Source organism: Balaenoptera physalus (assembly GCF_965194825.1).
Source record: "Balaenoptera physalus genome assembly, chromosome: 18".
Lineage (NCBI taxonomy): Eukaryota > Metazoa > Chordata > Mammalia > Artiodactyla > Balaenopteridae > Balaenoptera > Balaenoptera physalus.
In genome coordinates this window covers 80522627-80547834 of record NC_138899.1, presented here as the reverse complement: position 1 = coordinate 80547834, position 25208 = coordinate 80522627, and the positions used below count along the sequence as shown (strand labels likewise).

At 42.5% G+C, this 25208-nt stretch overlaps 1 protein-coding gene and 1 long non-coding RNA gene across 3 annotated transcripts; one reads left to right on the top strand and one right to left on the bottom strand.

The window, feature by feature from the left end:
* Positions 1-2472: 2472 nt before the first annotated feature.
* Positions 2473-18058, bottom strand: LOC309647636. 2 transcript variants are annotated; one of them, XR_014256207.1, is made up of 4 exons: positions 17901-18031; positions 17101-17324; positions 3802-4052; positions 2473-3556 (listed from the first exon to the last, which is right to left on the bottom strand). It is a non-coding gene; the product is annotated as an uncharacterized lncRNA (long non-coding RNA). The 2 variants fall into 2 exon arrangements; XR_014256206.1 differs by having other exon boundaries at positions 3802-17324; positions 17901-18058.
* A 44-nt stretch (positions 18059-18102) lies between these two features.
* On the top strand, positions 18103-24502 carry SAP18 (Sin3A associated protein 18). The gene is made up of 4 exons (XM_082435167.1): positions 18103-18260; positions 18391-18500; positions 22347-22469; positions 22731-24502. Exons 1-4 carry the CDS (start codon positions 18132-18134, stop codon positions 22885-22887), a joined length of 519 nt encoding a protein of 172 aa, XP_082291293.1. The 5' UTR covers positions 18103-18131; the 3' UTR covers positions 22888-24502.
* Positions 24503-25208: the final 706 nt, after the last annotated feature.

Below are 25208 nucleotides of genomic sequence, written 5' to 3'. Positions count from 1 at the left end.
ATGCAAATCAAAACCACAATGAGGTATCACCTCACACCAGTCAGAATGATCATCATCAAAAAGTCTACAAATAACAGATGCTGGAGAGGGTGTGGTGAAAAGGGGACCCTTCTACACTGTTGGTGTGGATGTAAGCTGGTGCAGCCACTATGGAGAACAGTATGGAGGTTCCTTAAAAAACGAAAAATGGAACTACCGTATGATACAGCAATCCCACTCCTGGGCATATATCTGGAGAAAACTATAATTCGAAAAGATAGGGCTTCCCTGGTGGCGCAGAGGTTAAGAATCCGCCTGCCAATGCAGGGGACGTGGGTTTGAGCCCTGGTCCGGGAAGATCCCACATGCCACGGAGCAACTGAGCCCATGCACCGCAACTACTGAGCCTGCGCTCTAGAGCCCACGAGTCACAACTACTGAAGCCCGTGCACCACAACTACTGAAGCCTGCTCGCCTGGAGCCTGTGCTCCGCAACAAGAGAGGCCACTGCAGTGAGAGGCCTGTGCACTGCAACGAGGAGTGGCCCCCACTCGCCACAACTAGAGAAAGCCCGTGGGTAGCAGCGAAGACCCACCGTAGCCAAAAATAAATTTAAAAAAAAATACATGTACACCAATGTTCATAGCAGCACTATGTCCAACAGCCAAGACATGTAAGCAACCTAAATGTCCATTGACAGATGAATGGATAAAGAAGCTGTGGTACATATATATAATAGAATACTACTCAGCCATAAAAAAGAATGAAATAATGCCATTTGCAGCAACAGATGAACCTAAAGATTATCATACTATGTGAAGTCAGAGAAAGACAAGTATCATATGATATCGCTTATATGCGGAATCTAAAAAAATGATACAAATGAACTTATTTATGAAACAGAAATATACCCATAGACATAGAAAACAAACTTATGGTTACCAGAGGGGAAAGCGGGGGAGGGATAAATTATGAGTTTGGGATTAACAGATACACACTACTATATATAAAACAGATAACCAACAAGGATCTACTATATAATACAGGGAACTATATTCAATATCTTATAATAACCTATAATGGAAAAGAATCTAAAAAAGAACATTATATATATATATATATATATATATATATATATATATATATATATACACATATATATACGTATAACTGAATCACTTTGCTGTACACCTGAAACTAATGCAACTTTGTAAATCAACTATTTCAATAAATATAAAAAAAAAAAACTAACAATATTCAGACTAGCCACTTTTTTTTCTTTTGGCCACACTGCATGGCACGTGGGATCTTAGTTCTCCAACCAGGGATCGAACCCAGGCTCCCTGCAGTGGAAGCGCGGAGTCCTAACCACTGGAGTGCCGGGGAATTCCCCAGACTATCCACATTTTAAATGTTCAAGTCACATGTGGCTAGTGGCTACCATATAAAGGCATCCCACGTGTAGGAGCAATGGTTAACCAGGACCCCCCATGGCTGAGAGGGAAATGTGTTGAGCTGTGGATAACAACAATAATATTGTAGAGCAGATTTTGGTTTGCAGAGACTTTCCCAAACATTATCTCATGCAGTCCTTGGAGCAACCCCATGAGATAATTATTTTCACCACCGTTTTGCAGTGAGAAAATCCAGGCTCCGAGAGGTGAAAGTGGTTGAGTAGGTAATGCAGCCAGCTCGTCTCCCCCGCCACCAAGGCATCTCATCTCCACACAACCTCCTGTTAAGCAGAGACCCTACAATCTAGGCGTCACTGAGGAACACAAAGCCCCTTTCATGAAGAATGCGAGGGCTATACCTCCTCAACCATTCTGGAAAACAACAGCCCAAGAAGAAATGCTCACATTAAAGTGGTCAGAGGCCAGGATCACTCAGACTTTAATGCTCATAAGAATTTCTTGATGGGCTTATTTAAAATGAATATTCCTGGGCCCCAAACCCAGACATTCTTATTCAGCAAGGCTGAGGTGGGAACTCAAGAATCTGCATTTTAATCAAGAGCCCCAGGGTCCTGATACAGGTGGTCCTAAGGCCCATGGGTTTCCATAGATGACCTGGGAGAGTGTGCAGGACCTTGAAATAAGAGTCCTACTGGAGAATTCCCTGGCAGTCCAGTGGTTAGGACACCGTGCTTTCACCGCCGAGGTGCTGAGGGCACAGGTTCAATCCCTGGTGGGGGACCAAGAACCTGCAAGCCGCGTGGCAAGGCCAAAAAAAAAAAGAAAAAAAAGAGTCTTACTGAAGAACTGAAATTCATATCAGAAGGTTGTTTGACCTCAGGCAATTCCGGAATCCCAGAGAGGCAGCAGGTTCACAGAGGAAATCTGCAGTTAGCAAACACTCTGCTATAGAAGAGGATTTAATGCTAGGTTAAGATGATTGTCATGTATTGCATATAAAGGGAGGTTGTGCATTTTTCTCTAGTATATATTGATGAAATGTTTAGAAAAAGATTATCAAATAAATGTTACCACGTCATTCCACATTGGCACGTATTTATTTATATATATGTGTATCCACACAAAATGAATGAAAAACACCAAAATATTCATAGTTGTTATCACTCTACCTGACAGGGTTATGGATAATTTAAAAAATTTCTTCTTTCACTTTGATATTTTCTTCTGAATTTTGTGCAACACATGTTATTTTAATAAAAAATAAAACATTTCAGGAACTAAGTAATCATAAAGGTCTTGAAAGATCAGTCCAACTAGTAGTTACTTCTTTGTATAGATGAGGTCTTAGGAAAAGTTTACATTTGGTAGGTTTTTAAAAGATCCATGTTTTCTCACTTGGGTGATAAATGAATACGATTCATGTTCAGTATACTTGCACATTGAGTGTAAAATGGAAAAGGTGGATCTGTCGGGTCCTCCAAGGCCGGGAGCTGCTTAAAGGAGTTTCTGTCCGTTGGCGCCGAGCCGCTGCGGGCACTCTGCATCTCGCGCCAGGTAAGCAGAGATGGAGGAGCTGAGGCTCCAGGCTGCGGGGACCCGAGCGAGGGACAGGGCACCTCAAGTTCTTCTGACATCAAAGCCCAGGGGAGCCTGGTGCATCACAGGGCCAGGCAGATCTGAAAGCTAAGGGGCAAGACAACCCACAGCTGCCGACTTGGCACACAGGTAGCTCTACCCGCAAGCCAAGTGCTCTCTGTGTAAGATGAGAATGTGAGCGTGCGGGCATCACAGCTTCAAGGGAGACATCTGAATATGTGTGTAGATTTATATTTTTACATATAAAAAAAATATATATAATGTATATTTTCTAGGAAGTGCAAGCACGTTTCTAAAGGCAGGAAAGAAGGTGCTTCCAGGCAGCCTCTCCAGTTCTGGCAAGCACGGCACAGCCTTCCGGGGGGGCACACGCTCCTCGCGGAGGGCCTGTGGGTGCCCCGCGGGGTGTGTCCTGCATTAGGTCCGGGTTTGGACCCGCCTTGTGTGCTCTTGGGCAGTTCCTGAGCTGCGCTGACAAGGATGCCAAGGGAAGGCGTCTTGAGCCGCGCTCGCTGGGACCCTGCCTGCGTCCTTGGGCTCCCAGCCGGGCCTCAGGGTCTCCACACCTGAAAGAAAAAGGAAGAAGAATTGTATTTACTTCGCAAGGTTTTTGTGAGCCTTCCATGCCCTCATTCATGAGAAGTGCGGAGCCCTGACAGATGAGTAAAATGGAGAAAACTTTGCCAGAAATCCCAGCCCTGTGGTTGCCTAACCGCCAGTTGCTAAGAGCCGGGAGGGCCAAGCACCCGGCGCTCACACCTCCGGGCTTGTCCCCGCCGTGTCCCAGCCCACATCTCTCCTCGAAGCTCACCTGCAGGTCCTAGCATTTACTCCAGTTCCAGCTTTTCTCCCTCTTCTTGGTGTCACCCCCTCCTCCTGGGCAGGTTTCATGGGAAGGTCAGGATCTAAGATGATGGAAAGGGCTTTGATGGTCCCACGTGGCCTTCACTCCACCCGGCAGGCAGCGCAGCAGACGGAGCTGGGGGGAGACAGCAGGAGCCCCCGCTTCTTCCACAGCCAGGGGAGCAGGCCAAGTGCATGGACCTCGGGGACCACAGAAACCTAAGGACTCAGGACAAAACAGGCGTAAAAAGAATGGGGAGGAATTGTGTGAAAATGGCTAAGCCACATCAATCACTGCAAAACTGCCAGAAAAATTCTCATTTGATGAAAAAGGAGAGTAACTATTCCTTCTGTTCCGTACAGTGGGAAGGTGCATTTCGCTCAACGGGACACAAAAATAAACTTTAAAGAAGGAAAAAGACAGGGCACAGCATGAGCGAGCTGCTTGTGAAGGAGGCCCCTCCCGCCGCGTCGCACACGGGACCCAGAGCACCTGCGCTTCTGTAAAGTTCCATTCAGGCTGCTCGTCCTGACTGGACTCCCACGGCACCCCAGCCTCTACCACCTCCCCACCCCCTTTCCAGCACTGAGCTCCAGGCCCGGCTTCACCAGTCACGCTCCCACTGGCACCAGTCAGTGAGTGTGCTTTAGCAAGGAGGTCTGAGGGCCCTCTGCAGACAGCGTTTGTCTGGCTTTGGGATCAGAGCAATGCCAGCCTCATAATATGAGCTGGGAAGTGTTCTACTTTCTGGAAACATTTGTGTAGAGTTGGTCTAATTTCTTCCTTAAATGGATGGAAGAATACAGCAGTGGAACCATGTAGGCCTAGAGTTTTCTATATGTAATAAGACATGCCTTCTCTTTTAAGAGGCTTTTATATCCTTCTGAGTGAGTATTCATCCACCTACTTAAACAGTGATTGAACTAGAACTGCTACATGCTTTGGGCCACATTGAAGGTCTCCAACCCAACAATGTTAGAACCCAACTGAAGTGACATGGGCTCAACTTCTGAGGCACCTTAAAAAGCTCATTGGTCTCTAGATTGTTTGTGAGCTATTTTTGTTATGTAGTCTTAACAAAAGACACAAGGATTGGCTGAAAACAGCTACAATTCAGCACTCTATAACAGTTTTAAAACCCAGACACCTGGCCAAGAAGCACATGAAAAGATGCTCAACATCACTAATCACTAGGTACATGAAAATCTAAGCCATAATAAGCTATCACTTTAAGAGTGGGTGACCACTATTGAAACAAAACAAAACGAAATGAACGTGGGCTGTGGATCATTTGGGCATGCTCCCTCTGCCTTCCTCTAGCCCACTGGCGCCTCCCAGAAAAGAGCTTATACACTTGTCTGGAGCCCCAGTGTTTGCGACTGCTGCCCAAGGGACACCTCCAGATAGCCTGGCTCTGGTGGCCAGTGGGGCTCACACTTGCAGTCCCACAGGGCTGTGTACATCGCATTCTTTTAAAAGCTGCTGCCTGAGGGTCTGGCTTCCAGTCAGCCTGAATCCAGGTGCTGAGACCCTCCCCTTTGGGACACTGACAGGTCTTGGCACACACCTTTTACTGGGAGCAAGTAAAAATATCATAGGCTGTTTGAGGTGCATGTAAATCAATGAACTGAGAACACACCCTCACGCCCTATACAAAAATAAACTCAACATAGCTTAAAGACTTAAATATAAGACATGACACCAAAAAACTCCTAGAAGAAAAGATAGGCAAAACATTCTCTTACATAAGTTGTACCAATGTTTTCTTAGGTCAGTCTGCCAACCCAATAGAAATAAAAGCAAAAATGGGACCTAATCAAACTTACAAGCTTTTGTACAGCAAAGGAAACCATAAACAAAATGAAAAGACAACCTACAGACTGGGAGAAAATATTTGCAAATGATGCGACTGACAAAGTATTAATTTCCAAGATACACAAACAGCTCATACAATTCAACAACAACAACAAAAACAAAAACAAACAACCCAGTCAAAAAATGGGCAGAAGGGCTTCTCTGGTGGCGCAGTGGTTGAGAATCCTCCTGCCAATGCAGGGGACACGGGTTCGAGCCCTGGTCCGGGAAGATCCCACATGCCGTGGAGCAACCAAGCCCATGTGCCACAACTACTGAGCCTGCGTGCTAGAGCCCGTGAGCCACAACTACTGAGCCCACTTGCCACAACTACTGAAGCCTGCACGCCTAGAGTCCATGCTCCACAACAAGAGAAGCCACCACAATGAGAAGCCCGTGCACCGCAAGGAAGAGTAGACCTGCTCGCCACAACTAGAAAAAGCTCGTGTGCAACAACAAAGACTCAACGCAGCCAAAAATAAATAAATAAATAAATAAAAAGAAAAGAAAAGAAAACCCTGCTTCATTAAAAAAAAAAAACAAATTTCATCTACTTAGTTTTTGCCTGTGCATTTTCTAGGCAGGCATTTAAAAAGAAAAAAAAAAAAAAAACAATGGGCAGAAGACCTAAATAGACATTTCTCCAAAGACATACAAATGGCCAACAGGCACATGAAAAGGTACTCAACATTGCTAATTATTAGAGAAATGTAAATCAAAACTACAATGAGTTGCCATCTCACACCGGTCAGAATGGCCATCATTAAAAAATCTACAGGGGCTTCCCTGGTGGCACAGTGGCTAAGAATCCGCCTGCCAATGCAGGGGACACGGGTTCAAGCCCTGGCCTGGGAAGATCCCACATGCTGCAGAGCAACTAAGCCTGTGCACCACAACTATTGAGCCTGTGCTCTAGAGCCTGCGAGCCACAACTACTGAGCCCATGTGCCACAACTACTGAAGCCTGTGCGCCTAGAGTCCATGCTCTGCAACAAGAGAAGCCACCATGAGAAGCCCGCGCACTGCAACAAAGAGCAGTCCCCTCTCACCGCAACTAGAGAAAGCCTGCGCATAGCAATGAAGACCCAATGCAGCCAAAAGTAAAAATAAATAAGTTAAAGAAAAATCTACAAATAACAAACGCTGGAGAGGCTGTGGAGAAAAGGGAACACTCCTGCACTGTTGGTGGGAATGTATATTGGTGTAGGCACTGTGGAAAACAGTATGGAGAACAGTATGGAGGTTCCTCAAAAAGCTAAAAATAGAGTTGCCATATGATCCAGCAATCCCACTTCTGGACAAATATCTGGACAAAACTGTAATTCAAAAAGATACATGCACCGCAAGGTTCATAGCAGCACTATTTACAATAGGCAAGACACGGAAACAACCTAAATGTCCATTGACAGATGAATGGATAAAGAAGATGTGGTACATACATACAATGGAATACTACTCAGCCATAAAAAAGAATGAAATAATGCTATTTGCAGCAACATGGATAGACCTAGAGATTATCATACTAGGTGAAGTAGGTCAGAAAGAGAAAGACAAATACCATATGATATCACTTATATGTGGTATGACACATACATTGACACAAATGAACTTATCTACGAAACAGAAACAGACACACAGACATAGAGAACAGACTTGTGGTTGCCAAGGGGGAGGGGTGTGGGGGGAGGGATTGTTTGGGAGTTTGGGATTAGCAGATGCAAACTATTATATATAAAATGGATAAACAACAAGGTCCTACTGTAGAGCACAGGAAACTATATTCAATATCCTGTGATAAACCATAATAGAAAAGAATATGAAAAAGAATGTATATATATATATGTATAACTGAATCACTTTGCTGTACAGCAGAAATTAATTTACACAACATTGTAAGTCAACTATGCTTGAATGAAAAAAATAATAAGCTGTTTGGACAAGCACAAGATTTGAGAGACAGCCAAGAGCTGGGGCAGGGTTGAATGACAAATTTCACCTCCAGCATGAGGCCACTCCTTCAAGACTGGGAGAGGTAGTTGTTTTATCTACTGTACAGAAACCAACACAGAAAGTCAAGCAAAATGAAGAAACAGAGGAATATGTTCCAAATGAAAAAATAAGATAAAATCTCAGAAGGAAACTTAATGAAACAGAGATAAGTAATTTACCTGATAAAAAATTAAAACTAATGGTCATAAAGATGCTTACTGAACTGAAGAGAAGAATAGATGAACACAGTGAGAATTTCAACAGAGAGATGGAAAATATAAGAAAGTACCAAACAGAAGTAACAGAGCTGAAGAATATAATAACTGAAAAATACACTTAATGGTTCAACAGCAGACAAGATGAAGCAGTAGAAAGAATCAGTGAACATGAAGACAAGGCAGTGAAACTCAATCAGAGCAGCAAATAGAAGGAGAAAAATAACTTGTTACATACAAGGGAACCCCCATAAGACTATCAGCAGATTTTTCAGCAGAAAAAAACTTTTCAGGCCAGAAGGGAGTGTCATGATATATTCAAAGAGCTGAAAGGGGAAAAAACTTGCAACCAAGAATACTCCACCTGACAAAGTTATCATTCAGAATTGAAGGATAAAGAGTTTTCCAGAAAGCAAAAGCTCAAGGAGTTCATCACCATTAAACCAGCCTTAAAAGAAATGTTAAAGGGACTTCTTTAAGCTGGAAAGAAAGCTGTAAGACATTGAGGAAATTAAGAAAACAATCTCATTTACAATTGCATCAAAAAGAATAAAATACCTAGGAATAAATTCAACCAAGGAGGTCAAAGACCTACATACTGAAAACTATAAGACATTCAGAAAAGAAATTGAAGAAGACACAGCTAAATGGAAAAATAGTCTATGCTCATGGATTAGAAGAATTAATATTGTTAAAATATCCATACTACCCAAAGCAATCCACAGATTAAAAGCAATCCCTATAAAAATTCCAATGGCATTTTTTACAGAAATAGAACAGACAATCCTAAAATTTGTATGGAACCACAAAAGAGCCTGAAGAGCCAAGCAATCTTGAGAAAGAAGAATAAAGCTGGAGGCATCATGCTCCCTGATTCGCCTATCTGGGATAAATCCCACTTGGTCACACTGTATAACTTTTTATACACTGTTGGATTTGATTTGCTAACATTTGTTAAGGATTTTTGCATCTATGCTTATGAGAAACATTAGTCTGTTGTTTTTCTTTCCTGTAATGTCTTTGTCTGGTTTGGGTATTAGGGTAATGCTGGCCTTACAGAATGAGTTAAGAAGTGTTCTTCTTCTATTTTCTGGAAGAGATTGTAGAGAATTTATATACTTTCTTCCTTAAGTGTTTGGTAGAATTCACCAGTGAACCCATGTGGGCCTGGTGCTTTCTGTTTTAGAAGGTTATTAGTTACTGATCCAATTCATTATAATAGACAAAGGTCCATTCAGATCATCTATTTCTTCTTGTGAGTTTTCATAGAGATTTACTTTTTAAACATTACTTTTAATTTCTAAAAGTAAATATATACTCATAAAAAATGTGGAAAACAAAAAAAGATGTAAATCACAATTATCCATTACTTTCCAACTCAGAAGAATTTGTTAATATTTTTGAATATTTCCTCCCAGAATGTTTGTATGTGTGCATATATTTTAAAAACATAATTGAATTACTTTATTTATAACATTTTATCCTTCCTTTAAATGTAACATTCTATTACCAGCATAGTTTTAGTCATTAAGAACTCTTAATAAACATTTTCCAAATTAGAAATGTTAACTTACATAACATCTCTGTGTTTCAGTTTTCTCATGTGTAAAATAGGTTCAATAATATACACATCTCATAGGACAGTTGTGAAAAATAAATGAGATAATGCATGCAAACATGTGTAAAGTGCCTAGCATGTAGATTGTTAAAAATGGCCATAAATTCCTCCATCCTATGTGCATGCCCTTTTGTAGTGTGTCTTAGCTATAACCGACCAGGAAGTAAACTCTATTTCTCCACTTCCTTGATTCTTGGCATGGCTTTGTGACTTGCTTTGGCCAACAGAATGTGGCAAAAATGAAGTTGTGTAGCTAATGAGCCAAGTGCTTACTATGCCTTGCAGCTTCTGGTCTGACTCTACTGGAACCCTGAGACCATGATGTGAAAGACACATGGCCCAGACAACAGCCATAGCCATCAGCTAGATAGGGAGGTGAAGTACCTTAGACCACCTAACCCCCTTCCTCCAAGCTGAGCTCTCAGATAACCACAATTACATGAGGGAAACCAGGCGAGACTGGAACTGCCTAGCTGAGACCAGCCCAAATAAAATGGTTGTTACTTTAGCTTCTAGGTTTTCAGGTGGTTGTTACACAGCAATAAAAAGATAACTGATACAGTGATGATTAAATATTATTATTATTACTGCCACATAAATCTAAAAGGTGAGACTATGATACTGGGATACTTATCTAAGCACTTTAAAATGTCTTTAAGCATTTAACACATATTTTACTGTCTCATATACATAAAGCAGAGTCTTAATATTCAGGCCATGGTGGACATCAATACCACAAAGAAATCTATTCACATACATTTCCTAATCCCAAAGAACTAACAAATAAATTACTGGAGATCTTTCTTCAAGTGTAACCTTTTTTTTTTTTTTAATATTTTTTTGGGACTTCCCTGGTGGTCCAGTGGTTAAGACTCCACGCTCCCAACGCAGGAGGCCCGGGTTTGATTCCTGGTCAGGGAACTAGATCCCACATGCCACAACTAAAAGATCCTGCATGCCTCAATTAAGACCCAGCGTAGCCAAATAAATAAAAGAATAAATAAATATTTTTAAAAAACACCATTTCCCACATGAAAATAAAAAATAAAAATATTTTTAAAATTTTATTTTTCTTGGCTGTGCCGCTTCCCAGGCATGAAGATCCCAACCAGGGATAGATCACACGCCCTGTGCAGTGGAAGCGTGAAATCTTAACCACTGGACCGTCTTAATCCCAAGATTAGTACATCTTTATTTGAATGTGCATGGTAGTGAATTGGCAGAAATGTATAATTAAGTAATTATGGCAGCAATGCTATTTTTTTCATGAAGTTTTCATGAAATCAGCTACCCTTGGGCAATAGAGGGAGTTGACGGGAAATTAGCCTCTTATTTTGTCCCCCTTGCCTCATTGCAAAATGAAACAGAATCTACAAGATGATGATGGTGATTACAATGGCTCACATTTGTTGAGTGCTTAGTATATATAGCAGACACTATGCCAACTATTTTAGATGCATTTATTCCTCATAACAGGTTATTTGGTATTCTGTTATCCTAATATGGATCAGGAATCTGAGTTGGAGCAGTTAAGTGATTCAAGATTAACCAGCTAGCAACTGAGCTGAAGTTTAAACTTAAGATCTATCCAACTTCAAAGCCTAAGCTTTTTAACCATTAATTAAGCTTTTTAGTTGCCTTCCACAACTTGCTTCTGGTAAATACACTGTTGACACTCTGCAGGTTCTTGAAGAATAGGCTATCTGTTTAAAAACCACTTTCAGGGGGCTTCCCTGGTGGCACAGTGGTTAAGAATCCGCCTGCCAATGCCCGGAACAAGGGTTCGAGCCCTGGTCCTGGAAGATCCCACATGCTGTGGAGCAACTAAGCCTGTGCGCCACAACTACTGAGCCTGCGCTCTAGAGCCTGCGAGCCACAACTACTGAAGCCCACGCGCCTAGAGACTGTGCTCCGCAACAAGAGAAGCCACCGCGATGAGAGGCCCACGTACCGCAATGAAGAGTAGCCAGCCCCTGCTCGCCGCAACTAGAGAAAGCCCACGTGCAGCAATGAAGACCCAACACAGCCAGAAATAAATAAAATAAAATAAATAAATTTTTATAAAAAATAATTTTCAATCTAATCATTTAAATGCTTAAAACAGGGAAAAAGTGAGAGATATTTCAACTCTCTGAAAGGCAAATGTGACCCCACATTCTGTTTCATTGGCTTAAAATGTACTGTAAATGAGATAGTTCTGAGAACCAGGGAAGGGGTTAAAAAATGGACTCCCAAATCCCATACCTCAGAGTGTGTTGTAGTGGGAGTAGCCTTTAAAAAACGCTACCGGGGCTTCCCTGGTGGCGCAGTGGTTAAGAATCCGCCTGCCAATGCAGGGCACATGGGTTCGAGCCCTGGTCCGGGAAGATCCCACATGCCGCGGAGCAACTAAGCCTGTGCGCCACAACTACTGAGCCTGCGCTCTAGAGCCTGCGAGCTACAACTGCTGAAGCCTGTGCACCTAGAGCCCATGCTCTGCAACAAGAGAAGCCACCGCAATGAGAAACCTGCGCACTGCAACGAAGAGTAGCCCCCGCTCGCCGCAACTAGAGAAAGCCTGCGCGCAGCAACAAAGACCCAACGCAGCCAAAAATAAATAAATGAATGAATAAATAAATAAATAAACAAAACAAAAAAACCGCTACCAACCACCATGAGCTGTAATGCGAAGAATGACTAGAGATGACACAGCAAGACCACTTAGGAACATCAGGACTGGTTCATGGCAGCATTGCTTGTAGTGCTAATGCTAAGCAGGCACGTATGCTCATTTGTAAAAAATACACTTTTTAGGGTAATATAAAACAACCTATCTTCTAAGTAATAATTATACTGCCTCTAGGCTTAATTCTTGTAGGAATGGTTATGGAAATGCATATATCTTTTTCTACTCTTGGTAACAAGCAGATGCTTTACTGAGAGTGTTTACATACACCTTTTTCTGAAATAGAAACCCATAAATAAATATTGTGCTTATAAATGCCATACACCTGGTCTCCCACAGATGCACATGAAGGAAAAATATGAAAAGTTTAATAACGTCCCCAGAGAGGTTCAAATTTACAATCCACAACTTTTATCAAGAGTCAGAAAATTCTATAAAAAATATATTCTATTAAATCTTTTCCAGAAACATGTTTTGTACATATTCATGAATGCCTATTTTCCTGCCACCAGAAGCTGTCCTTAATCTCAGCATCAGAAATTGCCATGGAGCTATAGTCACTGACTAAGGAGTATTCTGTAAAACTTCACATTACATATTTCTGATTTTAATTAGGATAATTTACCTTTCTCTCAATTCGAAATGCCGGAATATGTTAAAAGAAAGAGGGAGAAAAGGAAAAGTGAAGAAAGCTTGATGACCTATTTTCACATACCTCAAATGTTCACTCTTTAAAAAAGTTTTCCGGTAAAACATATATAACATAAAATGTATGATTTTAACTAGTTTTAGGTGTACAATTCAGTAACAGTAAGTATATTCATAATGTTGTGCAACTATCACCACTGTCCTTTTCCAGAAATTTTCATTGTCCCAAACAGAAACTCTGTACCCACTAAATAATAACTCCTCAGTCCCATCACCTGCCAGGCCCAGGTAACCTCTATTCTACTTTTTGTACCTATGAAGTTGCCAATTATAGGTGCCTCATATAAGTGGAATCATACAATATTTGCTCCTTTGTGTCTGGATTATTTCACTTGGCATAATGTTTTCAAGGTTCATCACTATGGTGGCAAATACCAGTACTTCCTTCCTTTTTAAAAAAATTTTATTTATTTATTTATTTTTTGCTGCCTTGGGTCTTCGTTGCTGCGCACAGGCTTTCTCTAGTTGCGGAGAATGGGGGCTACTCTTCATTTTGGTGTGCAGGCTTCTCACTGCAGTGGCTTCTCTTGTTGCAAAGCACAGGCTCTAGGCACACGGGCTTCGGTAGTTGTGGCACACAGTCTTAGTTACTCTGAGGCATGTGGGATCTTCCCGGACCAGGGATCGAACCTGTGTCCCCTGCATTGGCAGGCAGATTGTTAACCACTGTGCCACCAGGGAAGTCCACTTCATTCCTTTTTGAGGCTGCATAATATTCCATAGTATTTATATCCATTCATCTGTTGACACTTAGTTATTTCCACTTCTTGACTATTGTGAACAATGCTGCTATGAACATTGGTGTTCAAATAGCTGTTTCAGTCCCTGCTTTCAATTCTTTTCAGTATATACCTGGAAGTGTAATACTCATTTGAGTAAATTCTGAAGAAAAAGAGAACGGATGCATACACTTAAATATTAAAACGTATGTTCAGAGCTGGACCTAGAAGGCCAAGTTGGGTGGATTGAGGGATGCCTGAAAAGCTACCTTAACTGTTCTATAATAAAACTATAGTTCCACTGACTCAAGGTCTTGGGAAATTCTGTTTTGATGAGAGCTTATTATTTGGAAAGGTTCAAAATGAGAGCTTATATCTAAGAAACTAAACCTCCCCAATATCACCAATAAAAGGTTGTGAGCTTCTTCATTTTCAGTTTCAATGTTTTCCCTTTAACTGATTGACTAGAGTGCCCTCATGTGTCTGTATTTTTATACTACAGTGGTTTTGAAAAAGATTTAATATTGGAATCAGAACTGGGGAGGAAATTTAAGTATCATCGTTTAAAAAGTTGACTGCATGCAAGGTCCCACCCCTAAGCATCTTAAAAAAATTTTTTTTTTAGTGATGTAAATCACATGCATAAAAGACAATCTAAAATGTATAGCTACAATGTAAAGAATGAGAAACCACACCCCTTTTAGTGAGAAAGAGTACATTACTAGTGCCTTAGAAACTCCCTGGATGCCCTTCATAAATTGCATGAAGCTTACTCAGAGGTAACACTGTCCTGAATTTAGTGTTTTCATCCCCTTGCTTCTCGTTATAGTTTTAACACTTGTGTTTGCTTCCCTATATAGTATTTTTGGGGGGGGGGTACGTTCCTATTTTTGAACTTTTCATAGATTGAATCTTATTGTGTTTTCTGTGACTTGCTTTTTTTATTCTACCTTTTCAGAAAGCATGTTGATTCATTTGTTCACTTTCAAGTCTTCATGGTACTCCACTTTATAAATAGTCTTGATATTCAGATTGTTTCCAGTTATTATGAATAAAGATTTTAGAACATTATTCAACATGTTGCCTGGTGCTCATGTGTAGCAGTTCCCCTAGGGTATACTAATAGGAGTGCAATACATGAGTCTTAAGGGGTGCGCATATCTAGTCTTTCCAGGTAATGCCGGTTTTTCCAAAGTGGATGAGAGTAGCCCATAATAATTCCCTTTCCTCCAAATTCTTGCCAGCACTTGGTCATCAGACTTTTACATTCCCGCCAATCTAGTAGAGTGAAATGTTATCTCATTGTGGTTTAAATGTGCATTATGATTATTCATGAGGTTGGGCATCTTTTCCATGTTTCCATGTAATTTGTGTTTTCTCTCCTATGAAATGCCTATCACGTCTTTTCCCACTTTTCTATTGGATTGTCTTTTCCTTACTGACTCATAGGCATTCGTTTTTTCTTTAAGGTGCTATTTTTTAAAAAGAGCAAGAAATAACATTCATGGAGAAGAGTATGCACAACACGAAAGCACTGTTTAAACAATAATTTAAAATCAAACAACTGTGTAACCACCACCTAGGTCAAAAAACAGAATGTTCTCAATGCTCCAGAAGCACCTCCTCTGACCCTCCCTGGTCACAGTCCCCTTCTTTGCTCAGAGGTAACTACCATTCTGACTTTTGTAGTAATTACTTCATTGCTTTTCTCTTTATAACTACATCACCTGGAAATGCATCCTGAACAACACAGTTTAGTACTGCCTACTTCTGGATGTTAAAATAGATTCCCACAGTAAATATTCCTTTGTCTTTGGCTTCTTACACCCAGAACTATGTTTGTGAATTTCATGCTGTTTCATGTAGCTACTGGTTGGCCAAAAAGTTCCTTCAGTTTTTAAGCAAAAATAAAAGACACATTTTTCATTTTCACCAATAACTTTATTGAGCAACCTATTCACCCTTTTGTTCCACTACCTTCTGCCATTTTTCAGGCAACTTCATAATTCCATCTTCCTAAAACTTTTTATCTTTTTGAGCAAAGAACTTTTCCGGGTGCCTTTCACAGCCTTCCAGGGAATTGAAATTTTTTCCATTAAGAGAATTTTGTAAAGACCGAAATAAATGGAAATCCGAAGGTGCAATCAATGTCTGGTGAAAACGGCGGATGAATCAGAACTTCCCAGCCAAGCTGTTAACAGTTTTTGCCTGGTCATCAAAGATACATGCAGCCTTGCATTATGCTGATGGAAGAGTATGCATTTTTTGTTGACTAATTCCAGACATTTTTCTTCGAGTGCTCCTTTCAGTTGGTCTAATTGGGAGCAGTAGTTGTTGAAATTGTTTGGTTTTTCTGGAAGGAGCTCACAGTAGAGGACTCCCTTCCAATCCCACCATATACGCGACATCACCTTCTTTGGATGAAGACTGGTCTTTGGTGTGGTTGGTGGTGGTTCATTTCGCTTGCCCCACGATCTCTTCCATTCCACATTATTGTACAGTATCCGCTTTTCATCGCCCGTCACAATTTGTTTTAAAAACAGAATGTTTTCGTTATCTTTAAGTAGAGAATCGCATGCGGAAATATGGTCAAGAATGTGTCTTTTGCTTAACTTACGTGGAACCCAGACATCAAAGCGATTCGCATAACCCAGCTGGTGCAAAGGATTTTCAACGCTTGATCTGGATATTTTGAGTATGCTGTCTATCTCCCGCATGGTATAACATTGATTGTCCTCCATTAATGTCTCGATTTGACTGCTATCAACTTCAACTGGTCTAACCCAAGCGACGAATTTTGCAAACCACTTTTTTTTTTTTGGTAAGTTTTCTTTCTTTTTTTTTTTTTTTAATAGATTTATTTATTTTTATTTATTTATTTTTGGCTGCGTTGGGTCTTCATTTCTGCACACGGGCTTTCTCTAGTTGCGGCAAGCGGGGGCTACTCTTCATTGTGGTGCGCAGGCTTCTCATTGCGGTGGCTTCTCTTGTTGCGGAGCACAGGCTCTAGGTGCGCGGGCTTCAGTAGTTGTGGCATGCAGGCTCAGTAGTTGTGGCTCGCGGGCTCTAGAGCGCAGGCTCAGTAGTTGTGGCGCACAAGCTTAGTTGCTTTGCAGCATGTGGGATCTTCCCGGACCAGGGCTCGAACCCGTGTTCCCTGCATTGGCAGGCGGATTCTTCACCACTGCGCCACCAGGGAAGCCCTGCAAACCACTTTTGACACGTTTGATCCGTCACAGCACCGTCTGCATATGCTGCACAAATCTTTTTGTGCGTTTCAGCTACATTTTTACCTTTCTTGAAATAATAAAACATAACATGCCGAAAATATTGCCTTTTTTCCTTCCATCTTCAACATTAAGATGGCTACACAAAAATTCACCAATTTTTATAAGTCTTTTTTTAAATGCATGCTGATATGACAGCTGTCACATACAATCTAACAAAACTGTTTCCAATGAAGTGAAAGACAACCAGGCACTGCTAGAGACAGCTTACCGGAAAAAACGCATGAACTTCTTTGCCACCTCAACCGTCTGTTCATCCTGGTTGCGTATGCCACCCACTGCTGTTGGGTGGTTGTGCTGCTGCATGGTCTACCACAATTCACTGAAGTATCGTCGCCTCGGACACTTGCAGGGGTTTCCAGAGTTCGTCCTTATTAACGACACAGCCAGCAATATTCCTGTAGCGTCTCCGGGTGTCCTTGAGCCAGATTTTCTCTAGGGTAAATACCACAGAGCGGAATTGTTAGATCGGAAGTACACGCACCTTCACCTCTGCTTCACGACCCTCAACCGCCCAGAGTGGGCGCACGGCCTACGCCGCCGCCAGCGTCAGAGGATCCCCGCGGTCCACCCACGGCGGTCAGAGCGTCTCATTTCCGCCAAGCCAGCGGGTGCAGTGTGTCTAGAATACAACCAGCCTAAGCCGGTCCCTGTGGTTTTAACGCGTCCCCGGGTTAGCACTGCGCCCGAACGCCTTCTGCGTTGACCGGCCACCTGGCTTCCTCTGTTTTAAAGCACTTGCCCAACTCTTCTGCCCACTTCCCACCGGGATGTCTGTGCTTTTCTCCAGGAGTCCTTGGGCCTCCCGGACACTAGCTTTCCAGCCACCACACGCCTGTCGGGCGTCTCCTCCGGGCTTGCCGCTTCTTTCTCTGAGAAGTTTTTTTTTCTTTTTTTTTCACTTTAGTCAGATTTGCCAGCCTTCCCCCGTTAGGGCTTGTAGTACCACGCAACCCACCCCTTGGCCGTGAAGGCAGCCCACGGTTATTCCGAGCGCGCCCTCACCCTTACCTTCCGTAACCCGTCGTCCGCCTCCCTCAGGCAGCCCCTCCGCGCGCGAACCCGCCCCTTAGCGTCTCGCCCGCGACGCCGGCGCCCGCCCTTTCCCAGGACGCAGCGCGCAGGCGCGCCCGCCGGCCCCCCCCCCCGCACCTCCTAGTGCGCCTGCGCCGAGAGACGCCCCGCCCCCAAGCCGGTCGTCTATAAATTCTCGAGCGTCTCCTCGCGAGAACCTTGGTTCCTATGCTCGCTGTTGGGGTCGGAGGTCAGGGCGAGGGTCTAGCGGGCCGCAGGAGGAAGATGGCGGTGGAGTCGCGCGTTACTCAGGAGGAGATTAAGAAGGAGCCCGAGAAGCCCATCGATCGGGAGAAGGTGCGGGTCTGGAGAGGTAGAGGGGGCCCCAGGGCGGAGGGGCGGCCGGGAGGGGGCGGCCGTGCGGGGGTGGAGAGGAAGGAAGGGGCCGCGCTCGCCGCCGCGTGACTCTCGCCTCTCCCGCCCCCAGACCTGCCCGCTGTTGCTGCGCGTATTCACCACCAACAACGGCCGCCACCACCGCATGGACGAGTTCTCCCGCGGAAACGTGCCGTCCAGCGAGCTGCAGATCTACACCTGGTGAGTCAGGGCCTGGCGTCGGGGCGGGGGTCGCTGGGGGCCCGCCTGCCGCGTTTTCAGTTCCTCCAGCGCTCGGGGCCTCTGGGCGCAACTCGCGGGAAGTCGGGGTCTCAGTTGTTGGAGAAATGGGTATTTGCTTATCTTGTGGCGCTTTTACGTCTGAGGTTGAAACTTTTGGGTTGTAAAGAATTGAGCCAATGTTCCTGTCACTGTCGTGGCTGCTTGGTACGAAAGTGACACGTAGGTCGTTCAGTGCGGTAGCCGCCCCTAAACTTGGTGGAGTTTGTGGTGCTAGAATAACATGGGGAGGGGGAGTGGTGCTGTTGGGTGATATTTGTCGTCCTCGTAGAGCGTCTGCACATAATACTAAGCCTTAGGTGTCGTAACATGGAAAAAAACAGAACCGCGTGCTTTTTGTTGTGGTGCTTAATGGAGAAGCTTTTGATGTGTGTTTCCCGAAGACCTGCCCCTGAGCGTTTCCACCTCAAGTGTACCTTTCCTACCCCGCGTCTGACTAGGAGCATCGCATACAGCAAGCTGCATGCAGCTCCTTGGTTGGACATTATCGTGGCTTTTTAGTAGCAGTAAAAGGTGTATAATTTTTAAAAATACATCTAGTATGGTAAAATATATGTGATATTTGCCATTTTGTTTATGGGTACAATTTGATGGCATTAAATATATTCACATTGTGCAACCATTACCACTATTTCCAAAACTTTTAAATTCCCCCCGACAGAAATTCTGTACCCAGTAAGCAGTAACAATGGGAATTCCTCCCTTACCCCAGTCCCTGGTAGACAATCCTCTATGTCTATATGAATTTGCCTATTCTAAGTATTTCATGTAAGTGCTCTCATATCGGATTTGTCCTGTTGTGTTTGGCTTATTTCACTTATGTTTACAAGGTTCATCATGGTTTAGTATATAACAAAAAGTCATTCTTTCTTAGGGTTGAATAATATTTCATTGGAAGGATGTGCTACATTTTGTCTGTCCACTTGTCTGTTGATGAACACTTCAGGGGTTGTTTCCACCTTTCAGCAAAATTTATGTAGTATGATTCTAGTTCAATATTATTCCAGGATAAAAGTTCAGGAAGGTTGATTTAACTTATAGGGAAGAACTGTTATCAATAGATTGATGAACACCTCTGTTCAGATGTTAAAGTCTATATTTACTCCAACAAATTAGAAGTTCCTATTTGCCAGGTGCTTTGCTTAGACCCAGCGGGTATAAAGGGGGTACTGCCCCTCTAGAGTAAACACAATCTCAGAGAGAAAGCAGATGAAATAAATGCTAATTAAGACTTTAGGGTGGAGATGGCAGGGTGAGATTGTTCCACAGACTCTCTCAATCAAGAAAGAAATTACAAAAATTACCCTTCCTAAACTGTCCTGTCCATAAACTGCAACCAAACTAGGAAAGACAACCTTATGTTATCCTCAAAATGGTGGCCAAAGACAGAATGGTTGGTGAGGGGTAGCACAGAGCCCTGCTGCCACTCCCAGAAGCAGTAATGAGGGAAGATTGGGAATTCTCAGTTTGTAGAAGTACACTGAGGGGCCAAAGTAGGAGGCCTCAAGACAAGTCAGGGAAAAGGAGTGAGGTCCAGAGGAGCCCAGCAGAGGCTGGTTGAGTTTGCTGAGGTCCAGGGCACCGTGTGGCCCTGCGGGAACACCCACGCACCACAGGAGAGATGCGTCCTGTGCTTGGGTGGTCACTAAACAGGTTATTGGAGGAGAATTATGTAGATCACTGTAACAGGGTTCAATCAGAAAACAGACCAATAGGAGATGTAGAGAGATTTATAGCAAAGAATTGGTTCACACAGCTGTGGGGACTGCTTAGGTACCCAAGTCCCTAGTCTGTGGTGCATAACCTGTGGTGCAGGTTATGATGAAGGGCAGGCTGGAACTCTCCAGCATAAGCTGCTGAATTTCTTCAGGGAAGTTGTAGCTCTGCTCTGAAGGCCTTTTCAATTGATTGCATGAGGCTCACTCATTGATTGAAAGAGGTTTACTCAGATTATCTAGGATAATCTGCCTTAAAGTCAACTGATTATAGACTTTAATCCCATCTAAAGAACACCTTACACAACACCTACCTTAGTGTTTGAATAACTAGGGGCTGTAGCTTCTCGAAATTGACACATGAAACTGACCCTCACAGTCACCTAGCAAAGGCTTCAACCCCTAGAGCGCTCTAGCATTTGTCACCTGTGTACTCACCCTTTAGACTGCTAGTCAGAAAGCAACACTTGGCACTCCAGCTGTTGGTCTGGGGATAGTCCTCAGCAGGTGGGAAGCTTGTGGAGGACTCACACTAAGGACTGACGAAAGGTGTGAACCGAATTCCCCACGTTCATTATGAGCAGGATGACAGTATGTGGGAAATGTTGCTGGAGAGGAAGAAAGAGTCCTTTCTGGTACATATCATAAGTATACACTGTACACACCAGAGAATAATTGACACAGAATAAACATCATTAGAATGTCAGGTAAAAAAAGTTGAGATGAGTTGGAAGCAACATACAGAGATTTGAATAATGAGAGGTTGAAATAAAGCTGTGATGGTGGAGATAGAGAAAAAAATAGATTTGATCTGTCTTTTGGCTGTGCCACGTGGCATGTGGGATCTTAGGTTCCGACCAGGGATTGACCCTGCATCTACTGCAGTGGAAGCATGGAGTCTTAACCACTGGACCGCCAGGGAAGTCCAGTTTGATCTGTCTTTAGGAGGTAGAAACAACAGGATAGAGATGGGAAGAACTGAACAGTGCTTAGGTTTGTGACCTGGCCATCTAAGTGGGTGATGGTAGTTTTGAGGGTAATATGAGAGGAAGGGCATGTTTTGCGGGGGACACTGTTGAGTTCTGTTATGGGCATATTGAGGAGGACTCAGCAGCAGGGGAGAACAGAAGTTGATGTGGTCATCATGGATGTTTTTGTTCTCACTGCAGTTGAAGCCATGGTTCTACTTGAGGATGATGTGGTAGAGATGGTGTAAATAGGGTGCAGGGTTAAAACTAGATGATGTCTTGGGTGTTTGATTCCCTGCTCGATGCTGTCCGTTGGATTTCGCATCTTTACAGGTGCCTTGTATCCACGGTCATCGTATAGCACTCTGCAGGCCGTGTTGCTTCAAGTTCCAAGTCCTCCGTTTCATGTTCCCAGTTGTCAGGGAAGAAAACAATTCAGAAACTTAGACTGTTGCTTATAATACAAGATGCTTATATTTTAAAAGGTTTTTCCAGATTGTGCCATATTAGCTCAAGGGACTATATTAAATTCTGAGTTCAAATAGAAGTTGGCAGGGCAAGAATATATATTGTGAAAGGAGCCTATGCTTAGTCTTGAAAATTCCATAGGTTTCATTGGCTTTAGGAGTCCATCTATTGTAAAACTCATCAGAACATTTAATCTTAGAAAGGAGATGCTAAAATGTAGAAAAGTATGTCTTTGAAATAATGCAAAACAATTATTTTAAGAATTTGGATTAATTTGGACTAGTTATCCTTAAGTGGGTAAATCACTAGGCCAGTGAGATGTTACATAGCAACAAAAAGTAGCATATGTAATTCTGAAGTCCCTTTTAGCATATTACCAGTCTGACCTTAATTCATGAAAATTTCAAACACTGAGGCTGGTAAGGGGAATATTTAGGGGCAAATAGTATTAGTAGGTGCTTTAAAATTAACTCAGTTGTAAGACCCTGACAGTTTCTAAAAATTGTAAAGTTGCAATTGAGACACATGTAATTAACTCACTGTGTGTCAGTATCCTTGGTTACATCATTGCTGATTAATCAAATGTAATGTCTTTTTTTCTAAAAAAAAAAATTCAGGATGGATGCAACCTTGAAAGAACTGACTAGTTTAGTAAAAGAAGTCTACCCAGAAGCCAGAAAGAAGGGCACACACTTCAATTTTGCAATTGTTTTTACAGATCTTAAAAGGCCTGGCTATCGGTAGGTAACTTTTCATTCTTAATTCCTATAATCTCTTTGATTTCAGTATGTTTTAACTGATAGGGATAATCCCTTCAACGAATCTCTTTAGTGGAGGGGGAACTACAGATTTATACATCTTAATATCTGGTTTAGATTAATGTAGTACTTACATTTTAACTGTGCTGTAAGATAATGGAGCAAGTCCGGCCCCACGGTCACTTTGTAGCACACACTGGCATTGACCAGCCACCCTTTAACAGTTGGTCTCCTTCCCTGCAGAGTAAAGGAGATTGGCAGCACCATGTCTGGGAGAAAGGGGACTGACGACTCCATGACGCTGCAGTCGCAGAAGTTCCAAATCGGAGACTATCTGGACATAGCAATCACTCCTCCAAATCGGGCACCACCTCCTTCAGGGCGCATGAGGCCATACTGAATTTTATTTACTATTTCTTGAATTTATTTTCCATTCAGTTATGTAAAATAAACTTTTGCTTTTTCCTCCTCCCCTTATTGCCATTAAGCCTTTAAACGCTAAACAAATTGTAATGCATCTATTTAGGAGTTAGATTTGGCTTTGCTGTGGTATGAATATTAATAGAAAGTCCATGTTTCACATTCTTCTGTAAAATATGAAAAGTGCTCTTAGCATTATATGTAAAACTGTATTGTTAAATATATGTTGCAGTCACTTTGAGTGTGAAAGTTAACGGGGCATGGGTTCAGGGTTTAATTTAGTATTTGGGGTTTATGCTAAGTAGTGGAGTTGGTATGTTTAAGCCCAAATGGGGCAGAACAAGAAAGCCATGAGATTGTATTAAATAGAGCAGGAGTTTGTCGCCCAAAAGGTTGTATGGAGTTGGGAAGAAGACCTTTGGGAAGGTGGGAGGGGCAGCTGAGGCGTTTTGGAACAGTCTGAGCTGAGGCAAGCTGAAGAAGCTGTCTGTTTGAAGGGAGCGGCCTGCCTGAATCAAGGTGTGATGACAAGTTAGAGAAAAGGAGAATGGGTGCCACAGTGAGGCCTTTTTATGTTTTAAAAATGGTGAGAATGGGGCATTCTGAGGGCAGGAAGTAGTATAGAGGAACAAGGGTTAGAACTTAGGATAAGGATGGGAAGGTTTACCTTGAAGATCTGAAAATACAGGGAGGAATGAAAGAAGAATCTTAAGATCAAGGGAGAAGGTCAGGGATGAGGTCAAGCAGGGGATGTTCACGCGCGCTGTTCAGTGCTGGGGCTGACTCGTGCCTGATTTGAGAGGCGATATGCACAGTGGTTAAAACCACTTGGGCTGAACATTTAAATCCTGGTCACACTAACAGCAACCTTGGACAAGTTACTTGAACCTGTTTTTTTTGTTTGTTTAAAATTTGTAAAATGGAGGTAACAGCCCATAGGATTGTGAAGACTAATTAAATGTTTGCAAAGGGCTTAGAATAGTGCCTGACATGTAAGAAACAAAGTTAGCTATAGAGTTCAGTCAGAACGGGTGCCATCTCTACCACGGCACTGTTACAGTCTCATTTTGAAGTTTATAAACAGTGTGCAGTATGTGATGAGGCCAATTACCTTTCGTCTACTGCAATAGAAAATTTTGAAAATGTGTATTCCAAAATTTGAAAAAATGTACTAGCAAAGTAAAATTGCAGTAATTTGATCTTGTACATACAAAAGCAGCCTTTTAAATCTAATGATTATAGGATTGGGGTCCCTGGTGCAGTCAACAGGTGACAGATGCAAGCCTGGAACCCAGATCTAGGGCCTCTTCTCCGCTGAAGTTTGCCCAAACCCTTAGATTCTTTATTCATTCACATTAGATAGGCTTGAGCTTCTTAAGTCACACAATTAACTTAAACCTAATTTTTGGAGAAGAGAAGCCATGATTACCTTCCTGTTTATGGAGAAGATACGTACTATGCAGATCAAGAAGGCAGGAACTCATTAAAGGACTCTGAAAGCCAACTTTTCACAACGGTGTGAACTCCTACAATGGGGGCTTCGCCTGTAATTCCAGGCGAGTTGAAAATAAAGCGGTTTATTTGCTTGGTTCCAACGTGGATTTTTTTTTTTTTTTTAGGTAAAATTGGTACATAACAATATATTAGTCTCAGGTATACCACATAATTCATTATTTGTATGCACTACTAATTGATCACCACCACAAGTCTATAGTTACCATCTGTTACCATACAGTTGACCCCCTTTACCCTTTTGCCCACCCCTGCCCCCGTCACCACTGATAACCACCAGTCTGTTCTCTGTATCTGTGAGTTTGGTTTTGTCTTGTTGGTTGGTTTTGTGTTTTGGATTCTACATCTAAGTGAGATCATGTGGTACTTGATACCTTTCTCTAATTTCACTCAGCATAATGCCCTCTAGATCCAAGTTGTTGCTAATGGCAAGATTTCCTTCTTTTTTATGGCTGAGTAATATTTCATTGCATGTATATATGTGTATGTATGTGTCTGTATGTATCTCACAACTTTCTTATCCATTCATCCACCCACGGACCCTTAAGGTTGTTTGCATACCATGGCTATTATAAATAATTCTGTAGTAAACATGGGGGTGCAGATAGCTTTTCTCCACACCCTTGCCAACACTTATCTCTCGTCTTTTTGACAGGTGTCAGGTGTTATTTTTGTGGTTTTGATTTGCATTTCCCTGATGATTAGTGATGTTGAGCACCTTTCCATGTGTCTGTAGGCCACCTCTATGTCCCAACATGGAATTTTTCCTTTAAAGATTGCAATCTTCCA

Excerpts from the sequence above, each read along its gene's own strand:
- SAP18 (XM_082435167.1), top strand. The coding sequence starts at position 18,132 with ATGCTCGCTGTTGGGGTCGGAGGTCAGGGCGAGGGTCTAGCGGGCCGC. Across the intron at positions 18,261-18,390 it reads AGCCCATCGATCGGGAGAAG|ACCTGCCCGCTGTTGCTGCG; the intron begins GTGCGGGTCTGG and ends TCCCGCCCCCAG. Across the intron at positions 22,470-22,730 it reads CTTAAAAGGCCTGGCTATCG|AGTAAAGGAGATTGGCAGCA; the intron begins GTAGGTAACTTT and ends CCTTCCCTGCAG.